General features: G+C 41.5%; 1 protein-coding gene across 1 annotated transcript in view; it reads right to left on the bottom strand.

Moving 5' to 3' along the window:
- Positions 1-5,878: 5,878 nt before the first annotated feature.
- LOC144113608 (protein PALS2-like) overlaps positions 5,879-17,768 on the bottom strand; it is a 38,027-nt gene continuing 26,137 nt past the window's right edge. Inside the window, exons 12-14 of the mRNA XM_077646777.1 lie at positions 16,399-16,530; positions 15,543-15,614; positions 5,879-8,093 (exon numbers count right to left, since the gene is read on the bottom strand). Coding sequence (XP_077502903.1) covers positions 7,917-8,093; positions 15,543-15,614; positions 16,399-16,530 — 381 coding nt within the window. The 3' untranslated portion in view covers positions 5,879-7,916. The remainder of the gene's footprint in view (positions 8,094-15,542; positions 15,615-16,398; positions 16,531-17,768) is intronic.

Here is a 17,768-nt window from a genome sequence, read left to right as displayed (position 1 = left end):
AACAGCAAGCTCCAAAATTCTGATTAACAGCAGGACGCCTAATATTTAAGATGTTAGCTACCACATTTTGCAACTTAACATGCCCCGACTGTTTTCTGATGTCATCCGTCGGGCATACTATGGCGAAGAAAGCGTCCATTTAGTAAACAAGCAATTTTTTGTATATTACCAAACTAAAATAAAAATACCCAGTTAAAATATAAAATAAAATAAATAATTGAAATAAATTAAAAACAAACGAAATATAAAAATAAAAATAAATTAATGAAAATCCCCAGTTTTCCGATGCCGCTCGGACACACCTGCGGAAACGTTTCGACGTATTGCCACTTCAAGCGCGAAATCTGCTCTCGGCACTGAACACTCCGGTTGTGTTGAATGCTATATATTTAGTATAACACGCTGACATCAGAAAACGCACTTTACCAAAGCAAGGTACCGCACGTATATGCCGCGTCACGCTGGAATATTGTAAACGGTCTTTTGGCAATACAACGCCGCAGATGCTTGTGCACAGTAAGTGCAGCCTGTTTATACCGAACAACCTAAACCTGCAGCGACACGAGGCTGAAGGAAGAACACTTGTGCTGCGCCAATGGTCCGCGGTACTGTACCACCACCTTAACAATCGCTAATCCCTACCTTTACCACAGCGTACGTTTTGAAAAAAAAAAAAAAACCTTTGGAATCACTGGAGTCCCTGGAAATAGAGCGGGGAGCGGCGTTACAGCGCGATGGGGCATGGAAGAGAATCGAGCGAAAACGACACGCACAGCGCGTGAGTCGATGCGAGTCGACCTTCAAGAAACTGCGCAGAAACCACGAAAGGAAATGTGAAAGAACTAGGTCGTGAATCAAGAAAGTCTACTGAAGAATTTCAGTGAACAAGGAAAAAAAAACGGCATGCCATGTCCAAAATCTCTTACAGTCAGTGTGTGGTCAACAAAGAGTGCGAAAGAGAAAAGAATAGGAATAGCAAATGAAGGGGGATAGGTAGCAGGCAGCGAGGTCTCACTAAAGTGCGAGGTGCCGTGGCAGGGTTGCTCGCGTGCAAGAGTCCTCCGCTCTATTGAATAAGTAATTCCAAAACTAATGGACTCGCGTGTAGGCAGGCGGCAGCAGCCCAGTACTGGAGGGCAAAGCTCTCACATGCCCAGCCACCTGAACGATCCAAGAAATTATACCGATCGGCCTGCTGAATTGATCGCCCGAAATTCGGCAAAGTCGATACAACGCGTGTGCGCAGTTTTCAATAATGGATTTTATTTTTCTTGAGCTCTGTAATTTTTCTGAATGCCTGCGCTTATGCAGCATAAACTCGTAATCAAACTATGGACTGCAACCTCAGCAGGTGGCCTGTAATCCAACTCCCTGCACAACCATAACCAAGCTCCCACACCATCCATTCGGCAAATAAGTCAGTTTTATGCACGGAACCTAGTTAGTTAGGCAACGTAAACTACAGGATAAAAATAAATAATAAAGCCAGCACACACTAAGGAAATACAGCTGGGATAATACAGCGGGCAGCGATCTAAAGCAAGCAGAAGCATTTTTTCATTTCACACCAACTTATTAGTAAGGATTTTTTCAAACCACTGGAGAAATGTGCAAACTGCTGATTAGTAAGTTGCAGACCAGTACAAGACACTGCAAAATGGTGCCACGTACTCTATATTTCTACAAATACAGGATTATTCCGGATCTATCTTGTTTTTGAAGGAAATGCGTGAAACCCCAAAATGAAAGAAAGGTGTGGGAGCCCCGCAGTAGCCAGTGTGGCTGGGCAAACTTGAGCGCGCCATGTCGGCAGCCACCAGGGCAGTGCTGCCAGTTGCACAGCCCACACATTGGGCACTTCGACCAGAGCGCAAAGAACATTTCCTTGCAAATGCCACAACATACCTGGTTTCTTTTGGCGCTCGACATTAGGCAGAGTTGAAAAATGCTGCTGTTAGCCCTCAACAACCCCCAATAATACTGCTTGTGTTTAATTTCCACAATCTGTAGATTTTTTTTTTAAAACCCTTGGCAGCCTCCAATTCATGGGACACTTTGTATATACTATTAGAAATGAAGGAAAGTAATTATTTTGACCAATAACTCTTACAAAGTGCAGACATTTTGTTTACCCTTAAGGTAAAACAAAGATCAGTTTAACATAAAAGTGTCCAACTGAAGAATGAGTTGGTGCTTTAGAACCGTGAAGGGTAGCATGACAAAACAAAGACTGTGGGGTGGAATTGTGAACGCTTACTTAGTGGTAGTGCTAGTGTGAATCCCATCTTTATTCTACTGTGCTACCCTTTTTCACTGACCCAGAAGAATCTATAACGGGGCTAATCACGGAATACAATTTACCAACACCACTCTTCCTCACCTTGAAGCAGCATTCAGCCTAATGCAGCCAGTTGATTATCTTTAGTGTGGCGACACAGCACATGCTTAGAGGTGCATCAAACCTGAAACTATATAAGTCTCACAATAAACGCACATTCTGTGTGATGGCATGGCTTAGTGCACCATTCACAGCACGACTAAATATAACTAAACATGCAAAAGCGTACAATGGCCTGACACGAGTAAATTTTTTCAGTGTTGACAGCTTATTCTACAAAAAAAAGGAAAAATCCCAGGATGAATGGCCAGGGAAGCTCTCAAAGTAGGGTCAGCTTTATGGCACATGTGGTCAGAGAAAATGACGTGTAAAATAAGAGAACAGTGCCTAATGATAAGCTTCCAGACCTGTATGACTTATCAAGTGCACTGAACTGAAATTCAATTCTGAGAACATGTGTGGCTTTTTGCAAGTGTGTTACCAGACAAAAAGCACAAAAAGGTATCCCCCAATCTGCACCAGTCCTGAAAATAAAATGCCTTAAAACCACTACACATTTTGCAATGCAAATATGGCGTATATACATGTGATAACTGAATACTGCAGAGCCACTGTGGCATGCAGCAAGTAGTACTCAGTGCCCACCATGCAAGATACAGAGACAGTGGAATGCACAAAATTAGGAAGTGTCCTGTAATGAACAGAACACCAACTTTATTCTGCAGCTGTCAAAGGCACTCGTCTGGACGGATGATGCCAGAATGGCAACCAGGTAACAGGTCTATAAAAATCTCAGTTGTAAAGATGCCAGATACAGAAGCACACACAAACTAACAAATGAAAATTCAAGCACAGGTGTAAAAGAAAATGGCTGTATAGTGCCATGAAAACATGATGCCAGTCTGTTTCATCTGTAATGCAACAGTGTCTTCAAACAGTGTGAGATCTGTTTCTAATGCAATGGCTCCAAATTGAGGTCCAAGACACACAAGTGTTGCTTCCATATTTCTAAATGACAAAAATTACACAGGCCACTGAAAAGTGCACTACTCTTGGGAACAGGTTTCACCACTTAGTAAAAAGGCAGAAATACAGCTTTGTAACCAAAAGCAAAATCTCACTACGATCACACTATGATGCACACAATTCGCACACCACAGCACGTAGTTTTCATTAGTATAGACAGTTTAAGCTTGGAAGTTCACTTTTAATAAACAGTTATCATTGTGTGTAGCTGTGCACACTTCCACAGCAGACCGGGATTTAGGCTCAGGTTGAATGAAAAGCAATAAATGATTCACAATAGCCATACTGGACATCAAACAGTCATTTAGCTATTTTTCTTTGCCCCCTATTCACAGAAAAAAAAAATTGCTGTGAAGCTACTCAAATTTAACACAGACAGCCAGCATTAAGAGCCACAGCACTAAGAGCTAAAGGGGACAAAACTGTGTGCTGCAACCATTAAGGGAAGTGTGAATGCTATTTATCATCCGAGGCATCAAAAAATCCTGACTTCCCACCCACCCCACCCCATCTGTTCATAACTGGCACTTAAATTTAAATCATGCAGTGTAGCTACACCTGCACTTTTACAGTGCATTCCTCAAAATATGTCAGCGTACAATAATGTCATAAGAGCAAAAATAACTTCCATTGCAATGTTCCCTTCAGTAGTGTTGCCTAAAATTGGAAGTTTTTTGGTTGAACAAATCCGGCAGCACAATATTTATTCAACACATTACCAATTATTACTGAATCCAATTTTTGAACAGATGTGAACCTTTCATATGCACAGCATGTCGCCTGACATGAACAGCAACCGTTTCCAATCCACTACAAAGTAAAAACATGTAAAGACTATTAGTACGACAAACTTGCAAGCCTAAACACTAAATAGGCATCACATTGATTATATACTTTTCCCTCAATGCTAAAGACAGAAATGAAAGCACACATTTCCCACTGCATAGAAAAGCACGTTTCCTTCTTGAAATGAAAGCACCTTGAAGATCGTGGTGAAATTCCTAAGAGCTGTGCACTGCCTGTAATCACAATTTACATCAAAATTCTGCATGGCACACAATTGGTAGCAGTTGATGATGCAAAATGCACTATGCTATTACAAGAAAAGTAAAGTCAAACATATCTGTGATGTCATGAAGTACAAAGTACAAATTACACAAATGAGCAACATTTCCTAAAGCAAGGCAGATGCTTCTGGTTTTATAAACTTGACTGTTCAAGGCTGCATACAAATCAGCAGTATATGAATATCCAAAATATGTGTCAAAATTCACAGACCTCTGCATAAAGTAAACTTATTACTCATAAAAATATGAATATGCCAAAGCATATCACTCTTGGTTATTACTAGCACCTCTATCATGAATCATTTGAATACCTGAGCACTTGTCAAATGACACAAAAGTGTTGCTGTTGCACATGTTATCACTACAGAGTTAAAATGCATTTATCTATGAATATAAAAATAGATTGACAGTTGCATGTCACCAAAACCTGGAATGTATTTGATCTTTGCTCACAGGCAACATCCCATGCAAAATTCTGCAAGGTACCTCTCGTAAAACCACACAAGTACAGATTATAATTAAGCGAGACCTCCCAATCTCGTTCATTGTCTCATCTGAATCATTCTTGCCAGAAAAGCAAAACCACTCACATTGTTAAGACAAGCCAAACCACAGGTACTCCATGATATTAAGCATATAATCTTTCTACCAATTTCTCCTCTGTAACATAATCCCGCGCCAAAGCCACGCATTTCGCTCAGCCGAGCTTTAACTCACTGCTCAAAGTTGCACAGAAAGGACTTCTTAGCTCAGCAGCACACCATTCATACAAGCGACCGAGCAAACCCAATTCATTATTCGTGCATTCATATATAAAGCAAGCATGTACATTATTTACCCACATGCTTAAAAGCATCATTTCACTTCTGCAAATGAAGCTTGAGTCAACAAGTAACATAAGCTAGCTACAGGTTCAACTGTTTCCCAATACCATCACATCTGCTGTCTTAAGGTACGAACACATTGGCGAAAAAACGTGCGGTAAGCCGCTGGCGGCACAGGTGGCGAGGAGTGCGCGGGAAAGCGCGGCCGCACAAAGCTCCTTTCATGCCAGACCGGTCGAGGTCCCTGCTAGTGGAGGAACACGCGTGGCTTCGCTGCAGCCTGTGGAAGGCAACTTTGCTAGGAGCTAAGAGGTGGTGGCACTGACGCTCCCCACGTGATTAATTCGGGCGTTCATCATTGGTCTCCCCGGTCAGTGGCACGTGGCAAGCCGCCGAAAATGGCTCCTCGACCTATCCTTTGCGCGGCAGATCAATCCGCTGCCGCGGCAGGTTTCGCGGAAAGCGGCTTGCCGCCACTGGCGTGCCGCCCACGTTTTGCCGCCAGTGTGTCTGTACCTTTAAACCTGTGTCTGCAGCATAATGTTACCAGAAGAATATGCAGGTCAAGCCTCTGGGCTATAGTACAATACTACTGCAAATGATCTCCCCAATTTCATTTTTCTGTCAAATGTACTCTAGTGGACTTGTGGCACTGAAACATATACATCATAAGAGTAACTCACCAAAATTTGATCTAATGCGACAAGAGCCCTCTTGTCTCTTCACAAAAGGTGCGTGGTGATACGTGTGTGTGCGTGTGTGCATGCGTGTGCGAGGTTTTTTGAGACTACCATAATTTAATGAACCTTATACTGCAAATTTTTTTTCTTGTCCTAATTTTTTGATTTCCCACCAAGATTGGTAGCCATGTGACATTTCATTCTGGCACAAATTGATTTTAAAGTTTGCATTTCCGCGGCCTCAGTTCAGACAATTTCTATGAGCAACACTGAATTTTCAACGTCACAAACATGTGCCACATGTTAATACCCGCTCCCTGCTTCACTAACAAAGTTTTGCAAAGCTCATATTAGGTCGTCTCAGGCATTTTATGAAAGGATTCAAAGTCACCAGCCACTATTTCAGCCATACAACATGCGTACAAGTGTTTTCCTAGTAATGTTTATGGCATCATCACTGCTTCACGTGGAGCATCTTCCCTGGCCATGAATTGAGTTTGGGTTTCAATTTGTCATTTTAGCTGTTTTAAAACTGTTCCACTTCATGTTTTTAAACATGGTTTGTTGTGACGGAGAGAGGGGACCTTAAGGAATGTGATGCGCCTACCAACTCAAGACGTTCAAGAAACGTTTTGAGTTGCCCTTTAAAATCCATCCATATTTACGTAAATTAAACCATACAAGTTGTACAGCGCTGCACTGGGCCTGCCTCAGTCAAAAATCCATACCTTATGCACTGGCTTCAGTAATTGTGGCCTCAGCATCAGTGAAAAGACAATTACTGTGACATGTGTGCCATGACAAAGGCATTCGTATTCCAAACTTGTTGCTTCACATCAAATCTAGTTGAGTTACTCTTATAATCTTCGCTCGTTATCACCACAAGTCCTATATCTTGCATAAAAATGAAGGATAATATCAGGTCATTTATTACCTCTTCTAACAAAGTCCCAAATATTTTAACAAATAACACGCCATTTGAACAGTCATTAGTAAGCACTAATGATGTTCGCAGATTTAAAACCATTGCTTATTTTAACAACAGAGCAAGAAGAGCACAAGCAAAGAAATCAGATGTGCTTTCACTAGCAAACACAACATAGACAATGGTTCAACGCACTGTATCTAGGTCATCTCACTGGGACATTATACAGATAAAAAGTGCAACAGTCAAACATCATCGTGCTCTGCATGGAACCGGATGCAACTGATATGATGTACTATAAGTGATATGTATGTTTATGTATTGCAGGTGGCATCACCGGTTATACACAGTGGCAAGAAACCTGTGTTCACTCCACACATAACACAAGTCTACCAACTACCCTTCATGTGAGGAGTGCACACATCTGTGTGTAATCAAAAGGCAAAATCAACAAACAGCTTCAAAATGGAATGCACAACACACGAAACAGCATCTGATGTAAAACAATGCTGCTCAGGCAGCTATCTTTGAGATTCCTCATTTGGCCAACAAAAGGTCATCAACTTAAATGCCTGAATGCAGTACTTAAAACCTCCTTTCATACTTGTCACAGCCAGTACAGCCTTTCAAAGGCAAGATATCAAGTAAGAGGACGGAATTAGAATGGCTATGGAAGGCACTCTTTGGGTGCCAACACAAGTAGCATGAAAAAAAAAGGAGGAAAAAAAAAGGGGGGGGGGCGTAGTTACAAAATGAGACTCATTCATATTGAGTTATGGCATCTGCAAAGTACACAACCACAACTAAGCAGTAAAAGCAACACACAATCTCAATTTTTTTTCTGAACACAAACTGCAGGAAAATTGCAGTATTTAAGCATGTACCTGATTAGGATCAGCCTGTTATCTAAAAGAATGTTCTCAAAACCTACTACTTCCAGACCTTGTCTTTGCTTTTGACAAAATTTGTTGGCACAGGCCAACTAAAAGACACCCTTGGCTTCAGCCATAATGTTTTCAGAGGGCATCGCTTGCCAGCACGCTCGCAAAAAATACTTCAGTATACCCATGAAATGGGCACCCACTGAGGTTCTGTTGATAGTGAATCAATCACATCCTTGAGCTGTTCAAAGGTCTTTTCAAAGTTGTTGTTTACAAGGATTGTGTCGAAATAGCGTTCATAAGCTCTCTGAAGCTGGGCACTTTCCTCAATGGTCCTCTTGAGATCTTCATCCTGTACAAAAAGGCAGGCTTAACTCTGGCTACAATGGTATTCATGGCTTATAATCGCAGCTCAGTGATTATCATGCCCTCTGGCAATAGCAGCTACTATTAAAGACGCACATGTGACTGCAAAAATTTAGAAAACTATTCTTTTTTACACTTTGCAGTGACATTAAAAGCAGTCTTTATTAAACAGCAACGTTAAACTAAACGACAAGGATTGTTATCAGTTCTTAGCCTGGCAACTTGGAGTATTATTAAGTTATTTAAATTCATAATAAAATAATTTGTCACCTGCAGTCAATGCTCACAGATCAACATCTCGCAATTCTCCCTCTCCCTAATAAGTCAATTGTAACAAGAACGCTCTTTCAAGAATTCTCAAGGATTTTTCATGTTCTGGTTCAATAGCTTCGGCTATAAGGAAGCAAATGTCTCCACAGTGAACTAATTTCGGCAGACAAATGTTTTTAAGCATTACAACGTGCACAAAAGTCCAGCCACACGAATGGTATGGCTCCACAAAAGTTAAGAAATACAACACAAGAATCAGACCAAATAACTGCACTGTCAGCTACACTGCAATACATGAATGACGTTATAAATAAAAGGAAATTTTTCCAACATAAAGCACCCACTAGGATATCTACGCATGTCTACAGCTATGATACATACTCGGCCCTTTTGCTGTCGAGAATAAAAATGCATGCATCAAAACATAAGAATGAAAACAGAAATAATTGCAATAAAAAAACTGAAACTACTACTACTTTCTACACTACAGTGAATACATACTTTTCCCTTTCTCTGCAAATAGAAAAAATTGTAACATGCAACCATAAACAGTCAACTTTCAAAACAAAAAGCAGAAGGCATAAAAAAAATATAAACAGAACTTGCACAGAAAAAGAGCTTGCTAATTCAGTAAGATTAATTTTATTGCACTTCAAAGTACCAGCAAAAGCTTCTTTTTATAGGCTCAAATACACACTTTTTGCACTGAATCAGATCGCAAATTCTCTGAATCAGATCGCACAACATGGCTGTATTCAACTTAGCTGGACACAACCTGGCTGGAGTGCACTAGAAGCTGCAGGACATACGCGATCCTTTAAATTATCAGTGGGACCAAAGGCAAACAAAACTTGTTTTCGAGATAATGGTATGGTGACCAAAAAAACACACATCTCTGCGTAGCACCGCTGCATTTAATCTGTAAACCTTGCACACTACGTGAAGAGGCATAATAACCATATTGCTCGCTATGAGAAAAATTCTTGATTTCTTCTCTTCTGCAATATACACAACCATGACAGGGAAGCACTACTTGAAGCCCCAAAAAATTTCCTCTGCTTAGTACTGTGAAATAAGCACATCATAATCTATAAGCTGCAAGCAGAATATACTCGAAAGATTAATAGAGTAATAGCAGCACTATGGTCAAGTGCTATGCTTGAAATTATAAACTGAAATGACCTTCCTACAGACTATCCAAAGCAATTACAATCAGCGATGCACAATTTCAGGGCACTGAATTAGCTATAGCGTAACAGCCATGAAAACTTCATAAACCTGACCAGCGATCATAGTGACTGGGCTTGAGCAGGCATTTAGTAAAAAGCCTGAATTTGAGCCCAACAGTACCGTATTAACTTGCATAATTTGCGCCCGCAAGCATTTTGCACGCCCTAATTTATTGCCTGGATTTATAAAAAAAAATGGTAGGGCCTTAACGCAGTTAAAGCCGAGTAGGACATGCGAAAGCACTTGAGACAACACCGCCTCAAAGGCAACCACATGCAAGGTCTTATCGTCAGCCATTATTGGCAGCCGCGCGTGGGGAGGGGGTGATGGTTCCATGCGTTGACAGTGCAGCTGCGCAAGCAAGACCTCCACCACTGGTGCTCCGTCAAAGGTTGATGCTTCACACACATCTCGGGTTTTTCAGCTTTGCTAGTGAAGTAGCGCTTTCGCGCTAAAACTTTTACCGGCACATTTTATGCTCCCCATGTTTTCCGCTGTGACAGACCCCCAGCATGCACGAGATGACGCAGGTGCGCACAAGGCAGGCTTGGGAAGAATGGTGTGGCCGCTTTGCCATGTGCAGCTGCCAAAGGTGCAAGTGGCGAGGGGACAAACTGCACACCGTTTACCCGGCTCGGCAACGCTGGCGGTCACTTTCCCGGATGAACAGGTGCGCATGCGCCAGAATCCGAAACTACCAAACCGGGCTGCATGAGAGGGCGCTGTTTTATCGCCTGTTATCTCCACTTGCCTTTGACTGCTGGCTTTGATAGTATTGTTGTGAATTTATTGCACTGAGCTGCACACGCACTGTCATGCCGTCCCGCAGGGAACTACATAAAGTAGGTGGAGCAGGAGCAGCTCTGTGTCTTATATTTGGATTCAACTTTTTTTTTGGCCAGTGAGGGGGGAGTTATAGTGTCGACGTAAAGGCGGCAAAATACAGTATATATTGTGTGCTATGACCTTTCTAGTTTTTTAGGACGTGGTCACAAAATTTTTGCATAATATGCACACTCCCTGTTTGAAGCCTTATTCAAAGACAAAAAAAAAAAGTGCACAAATTATGCAAGTAAATATGGTAGTTCTCTCATGCATAGACATCAGGGCCACCAAACTGCTCCCACAGGCAGCTGCTGAATCAATTTGAATGAAATACGGCGCATTGAATGAGAAAGACTACTTGTAATATCTATTTCAGTACCTAGCCACTAACGGAAGCATAATTTCAATCTAAGCCTAAATTTTTACTAATACGTTGCCAAAGGTTACAAAACTTGAAGAAAACTTTTTAAAATTTCACATTTACGGCTCTATAGCGTTGCAACTTAAAAACAGACCTCACAATGCTGTAAACTACACCTGTTAGAGCACATAAGCATAATCAAAACTGGCATGTTAAAATTTATTCCACGCTGTGCAGTCACCTATAAAAAATAATTTTCAAACATGAAGGACGGAAAGGACTCAGGAGAGGCGGTTATGCCTAAGTTTTTGAAGCCGCACGTGAAGGCTCCCTCCTGCTCTGCCCCCCCCCCCCCCTTCTTGGCTGCCATCTCAGCGTGCTCGCGCATGCACAGCAGACAATGCAGCTGGGCCCAATGTTACTACTGCTGTGCCGATGGCCAATGACTCCCAGTAGTCCTTGTGAAAGTGCATGACTTCCAGCACACCTTTTGACATGCAGCTCAGATAGCGTGGGCCTCTCTTGAGGTTTTCTTCCTCCATGTTTGCAAATAACACCCAACGTCGTAGTTTACCACAATGTAATTGAAGACGCCAATCTCGTTTCCTCTAAACATTCTAACAGGTGCAATTTACAGCAATGTGACATGTTTTTTTTTTCTCATGACAAGATCACAGACTAGGCCAAAAAAATATATTTTTGAAAATTTCAATTCAGTGCGTTTTTGGCAATTTTTAGAAACATGAGAACTTAGGAAATCCCACTTCAAATAATTTGATTCTAATCTCTTCTTTCAGCATAAAACCAATTATGTACAAATAGTGCAGCGACTTTCTGATGTGAGCATTTCTACGTTCTCCATGCGCCTGAATATGAAAACTAAAGTTGAGCCTGAGCTAAAGCTCCTTTTTGAGCAAAACAGCTACAGATGGAAAGTTGTGTAAGCTCCGTTACTCTTATATTGGTAGGACAACCAAATTTCCCAACATTACAGACAGTACAAAATATGTAGCAAATGGCATTTTCAAAAGATTGTATGTAGCATGTTGACTTCTGAGGAAGGCACAAGAAAGACATGACAGAACTGCTCATAATATTTAGTACCACCTGAGCATTGAATAATTACAAAGGTGGTGGTGAAACACCTTTATTGCCAATGCCCCTAGTCTGGGGTTAGTTACAGTGAGTTTGGTCAGTACTGTGAAGTCCAAATGAATCTGACTATACCGCATAGAAAAGAACACCTTTGATTACCCGGAATAGAAGGAATCTGACACAATAGAAGCCACAGAGCTGTTAACTAGTTCTCTGAGCATTAAATGCCAGGTGTTTCAGCAAAGCCCACCAGTGATTTTTATTAACTGGCTTCTTGCATTATAAAGATAGCATTTGAAGCATACGAGTATTAGTTGTGGCAGATGTCAGGAAACAGGGTAATCATGTCAACTAGTAAGCTGAATACAAAATTCACATGATTAATTTTTTAACTATTACGCTTGGCACATGGTTGTAATTAGAGATCTGTAGGTGGCTATTAGTAATGGCTATATCAGTTTTTACAATATAAAAATACGATTACGCCCGGCACTCTTCAGCAATGAATTTTGTCTTACAGCCTGCGATTCAGCAGCGGTATGGCTGTGGAGTGCACACAGGGATCTCAAGCAGTACACGTCATTCGGTGAAGCATGTGTTACATGAACTTTTATGTACTGCCCTGGCTGGTGCTCTCGAGCGGTGGCCGTGGCAGGACAGCGAAAGTCCCATGACACGCATGCCACTGATGAAGTAATACTGACATCTGAGCTAGTTGGTACAGCATCTTGGAAAAAACAGCGCAAAAAGACGATGGACATAGAAAGAACAGACACCAAAAGAGCTGATTCGCAACTGATCTTGCTTTGGAAGACCCATTTCAGACATGAAATTCTTTGGCTGTTGTGGATTACCTTAGACACCAGAACCATGGTGCAATCTGTGCGTTCAGTATAGATGTCAAGGACCTTTTCTAGTTGCCTCCAGCAAGATACTGTGTTGAAAGGTTAGCGACTGCATCACAAATAACGATGAAGAACGCTAATGTTAATGCCTGTGATATTTCAGTTGCTTCTTCTTTAGAGTTGTTAACTTTTTATCTCATTTCTACCTTTGTTGAATTGGACGGCTGTCTGTTTCTTAAAAAAACTGGCGTATGCATTTGTTCAAAACTAGCTCCGATACTTAGCGATAATTTCCTTTCTAGGGTTGATAAGTGCATTGCTGAGACTTGAGCAGCCTTTCAAAAAAGATTTTCAGGTACATTGAAGACTATCTGGCATTCGTAGACAGACCTAATTTTATCAAGCACGTTGTGCATGTAGTCAAAATATTTAAAGAAAGTGGATTTGGACGTGCGTTCACCTTCGACAGGCCCACTGATGACCATTTGCTATTCCTAGACATTAAACTCCGTTTTCAGCAGGATCATGTGTGCTGGAAGTATTCCCCAAGGTCAGTGAAGCTGCTTTTAAATTTTCAGTCAGGAAATTATAAAATTGTGAAATGTGGCACTGCTGCGGCTTGCCTGGGATCATCTTTGCACAAGTCAGGTACTAACTCAATGAATGACAATTTCTGTGAACAAGTTGGCAGATTAAGGCTGGCTGGGTTTCCTGAGGATGTCTTGTCCCTCGCCTCAATAAGGTGCTTATGAAAGTTAAAGATACCAAGAGGTTATCACCCACGATTGCTGAAGTGGGAAAGAAAAAGAAAAAAGTAACGGTTCATCCATGTGTTTAACATTTCACTCAAATAAAAAAATGACGGTAATAAGTACAGTATCAATGTGCTATTTTTGGCCCCCAAAAAACGTGGCAGAATCTGCGCTATGGTCGGAACACACTCTGGTAGTGAAGGGCATGGCAGGGCTAGGGGATGTGCAGTAAACCTTGTAAACCAGCACGCCACTTGTGAAAAAGCGGTGGTCTATAAAATTCCGCTCTCCTGTGGTAGTACGTACATTGGACAAATTGGCCGCTGCTTAAATGTATGACTGCAGGAGCATAACCTATCTCTGAAGAAACTGCCTTCTTCAAAGTAGTGAAGCATTGAAGTGAATGTCGTGGGTGTGAGCCTTTTTTTTACCAAACCACAATTTTTTTTCGGCATCATAATCAACTAACAAGGAAGGTGTTAGAGGCCTACCATATCTGTAAAGAACAAGCACACATGTGTTAGCGACCCATCAGTTGTCCTGCATGAAATGGAGTTGTACCGTACTTACTCGCATAATTTGCACACCCCCAACTTATTACCCGGATTTTTGAAGAAAAAAAAACAAATACTTTTACCCATACATTTTCACTCCCTGCTACGCAAGCACACCAGCAGGCTTGGGAACATAGGTGCGGCTGCGTCACACGCGCAGTTGCGAAAAGCGAGTGCGTGGCGTCAAAAACAGTCGGTAATCTGTTTGTAAATTGCTTCTAGTAAGAAAAAGTAAACTGTGCACCGTTTACCTGGCTCGTTCACACCAGTGGTCAATTTCCTGTACGATAGGCTGCGAGTGTAAACTTCTGGTAACCTACGAAGCGTGAGTTGCATCATAATCCATAACTACCAAACCATTGGCTATTCTGTTTGCCACTACTCAGCTGGGCCGCATATGAGGGCGCCGTTTTATCGCCTTTTGTCTCCATTTGCCTCGGACTGCTGACTTTGCAACTGTATCGTTCTGGGTTTCTTGCTTTGAGCTGCACACGTGCCGTCATGCCATCCTGCAAGGAACTACATAACGTGGAACGGGGCGAGCGCGGGGGGTTATGCGTCGAGTTATGTTTCGAGTCAACTTTTTTTTGACCAGCGTGGGGCGCGAGTTGCAGAGTCGACTTAAACGTGGCAGTATGCCATATAAATTCTGCGTTATAACCTTTTTAAAGTTTTTAGGACGTGTTCGCGAAATCTCCGCATAATTTGCACACCCCCATTTTGAAGCCTTAATTCTAGGAAAACAGAGTACGCAGATTATGCAAGTAAATATGGTATCTAAATGCACCTCATCCATATCTTCTCTTTTGTTGTTCTGTGAGTATACAATCAGTTCAGAGTCAGCGCTTGTGGTGTCTGTTCTTTCTACGTCCATTGTCTTTCCGCGTTGTTTTTTCCACGATGTCACTGATGATATGTACTGGTAGGCCTCCCTGTGTACGCTCCACAGCCGTGCTGCTTTTGAATCACATTTTTTGAATTCTAAAAACTGATATGACCATTACTACGGCCAACTACAAATCTCTCATTGCAACCAGGTACCTAAGTGTAATACATAGTTAAAAATTTATCTATTAGAATTTAGTTAACCAGCTTACAATTCACATGATTGACCAGCCCCCTTGACATCTGCCACCACTGGCATTACTATGATGCAAAAGCTGTCTTTCAGACTATTTTAAAAAATTAGTGGCAGGCTTTGCAGAAACACCTGGTATATAAAAATAGATTTGCATTGTGCTCGACATCACAAACGTCATTGATAAATTGTAGCAAAAACAGTCAAAGCAAGAGCCAATCCCTAATTTTCCATACTGTATTTTGGTTCTATACCCTTCAAAGTTAGCTCTAACTCTGCACTACAACGGCTCTCATAGCCTAACTGTTGCCTCATAACAGCAAACTTCATTGATAACCACAATTCTAAGTGGTATAGCTTATGGCAATGTTGCAGCATAAATCTACTATACTAAGGGAAATTATATATATAAAACAGTACATTACCTCCTGAAGAGATGCCAAGCTTTCAAGAGTCCTTGCCCGTCGTGAACCATGTCGACTCATGGCTCTATCAAACTAAATTTATGAAGAAAAAAAAATAATCCAAGTTTCACTCCAAGCAAAGAGCAGCAATAGTCAAGAGCAAAGAATTAAACTGTGAAGGAGCAAGAAGAATGAAGCATAAAAACTGCCTTACTATATGGTTAAATTTAATCACTCTTGAGCTGCACTGCTTGGTCCCAGCTGACTAATATTAACTACATGACAGTAATTAAATGAGAAGTTTAACCATGGAGAATAAATAACAAGAAAGCTTTTTAATATTGCAGCAAAGAAAGAAATCATACCAAGGAATAAAGTGCGTAAATTAAAAGATAACTAATCCATGGTCTTCTGCATCACTTGGGCCAAACTTTGCTGCTTGCAAAAACAAAAAGGCGTTGGCCCAAGATAACAGCAGCACTGTAGCTTACAGTAAGAGAAATTCATATAAATGTACACACCCTTTGTATATATAAGCACATATATTTAACTTTAAACATATATGAACTTGAATGAATTCGTAACCAAACTTGGATTCAGGGCTGCTGGTCTACTTGGGAGTAAATTGCATACACTCTAACACCTACTCGAGAGGTTTGCCTGGCCTGTTAAATAAGCCACATTCAGGGCTGCTGGTGTAGACAAGCAGCCCTGTATGTGGCTCATTTAACAGGCCAGGCAAACCAGCAGCCCTAAATGTGGCTCATTTAACAGGACAGGAAAACCTCTCGAGTAGGTGTTAGGGTGTATGCAATTTACTCTTCAGTTTTAAATAGTTTCCCACATTAGCACTACCATTATGCGATACACATCCTACCGTGAGATTGCGGCTGCTTCCATATCCATGATGACGCCCATATTCATGCATCTGTCGGAAGTGCTCCAGCTGAGGTGCAGCAATGAAGACCAAGTAAGGCATGAACTCTGGTGTGTTCAGGATTTTCAGATACTGCAAGAAGACATTGCCAACTATGAGTTCCTAATGATTCGTGGTGCAGCTGAGCTACTTCTTTTTTAAATGACAAAAGATGGGTCATAGCACACATAAGGTGCACTACTAAATGACTAGCACTCTATTCCTGCTGCTGACACTCCTCACTTAGAGCATGGTTGCAGCATCAACCTTCCCAACATATTCCTGCTGAACAGAAATGCACTTGGCCTACTTGTATGGCAGTTTTTACCAGCTCCTGGGGGGCACACTGCAGCTACTCCTTAGTCTAGTTCATGGACAACCATAAAATGACATACTTGCACATGTCTGTTGATGGCACCATTTCTTATTTTTTTAATTCATGAAATTCTTATGTCCTGCACTTGCACCTAATCTAAGAGGAGCACTGTATTTCAGAGTTCCACGCGCACTTATGTACATGCTGGTGGCCTGGCACAGCAGACAGCACAAAATTAGGGAGTAAAAGTTTTTTTTTTTTTTTTCAAAAATCCAGATAAAAAGTTGGGGGTGCACAAATTATGCGAGTAAATAGAGTAGTAAGGCAACCCATTCCAAGGTACTGCTGCATTGTTGTTTGCCTTGGTCACTTGTTTCTTTTAGCGTCACAGCATTATCGCGCACCGGCTGAAGTCCTTCTCTGCAATAGTGTATATAACGTACGTAAACCAACTTATGAAAACCACTGCTTATACATTACTGAGATGTCTAGCTCTGCTGCTTTGATAATCACGCTTTAGCACCGTGCTACGCTAATCAGGAATCGTGATGTGCAGCCTCCATGCAACGGGTGCAGGTGTGCACCCAGCATGGCATGAATGGGGAGTAAGAAAAACAGTTCCGACTTGGATTCACCTTTCCCTGCAGGACAAACCTCAACTTGCTTGATTTTTTTCCTTTGTTGAAAGATCTATCTGTGCCTAATTCACAAAGTACCCATCTTGTGCAGGCATGTGTGGTGTGGCGATGTCAAAAATGATTCTTGCCACCACCACACATCTCATTTCGAAGCGACCACCAGTTCAAAATTTCCCGACTGATTTGTACAGGACCCAGCTCCTGGACTGATTTAGATTGCAACTATTTCATTCCAAAGCCTAGTTCAGACTGGAGGCACCGCCCCATTCAGTCACCTTTATACCTTCTTTCCAAAAGATCCAATTCGTACAACAATGTACTTGATTTTGTTCATCACCTTGTTCAATGTTTTTCACCTACTAGAGTCGATCCCACTT

Source organism: Amblyomma americanum, chromosome 1 (genome assembly GCF_052857255.1).
Source record: "Amblyomma americanum isolate KBUSLIRL-KWMA chromosome 1, ASM5285725v1, whole genome shotgun sequence".
Lineage (NCBI taxonomy): Eukaryota > Metazoa > Arthropoda > Arachnida > Ixodida > Ixodidae > Amblyomma > Amblyomma americanum.
The sequence above is the reverse complement of the archived record's forward strand: the minus strand, read 5'-3'. Positions and strand labels throughout refer to the sequence as shown.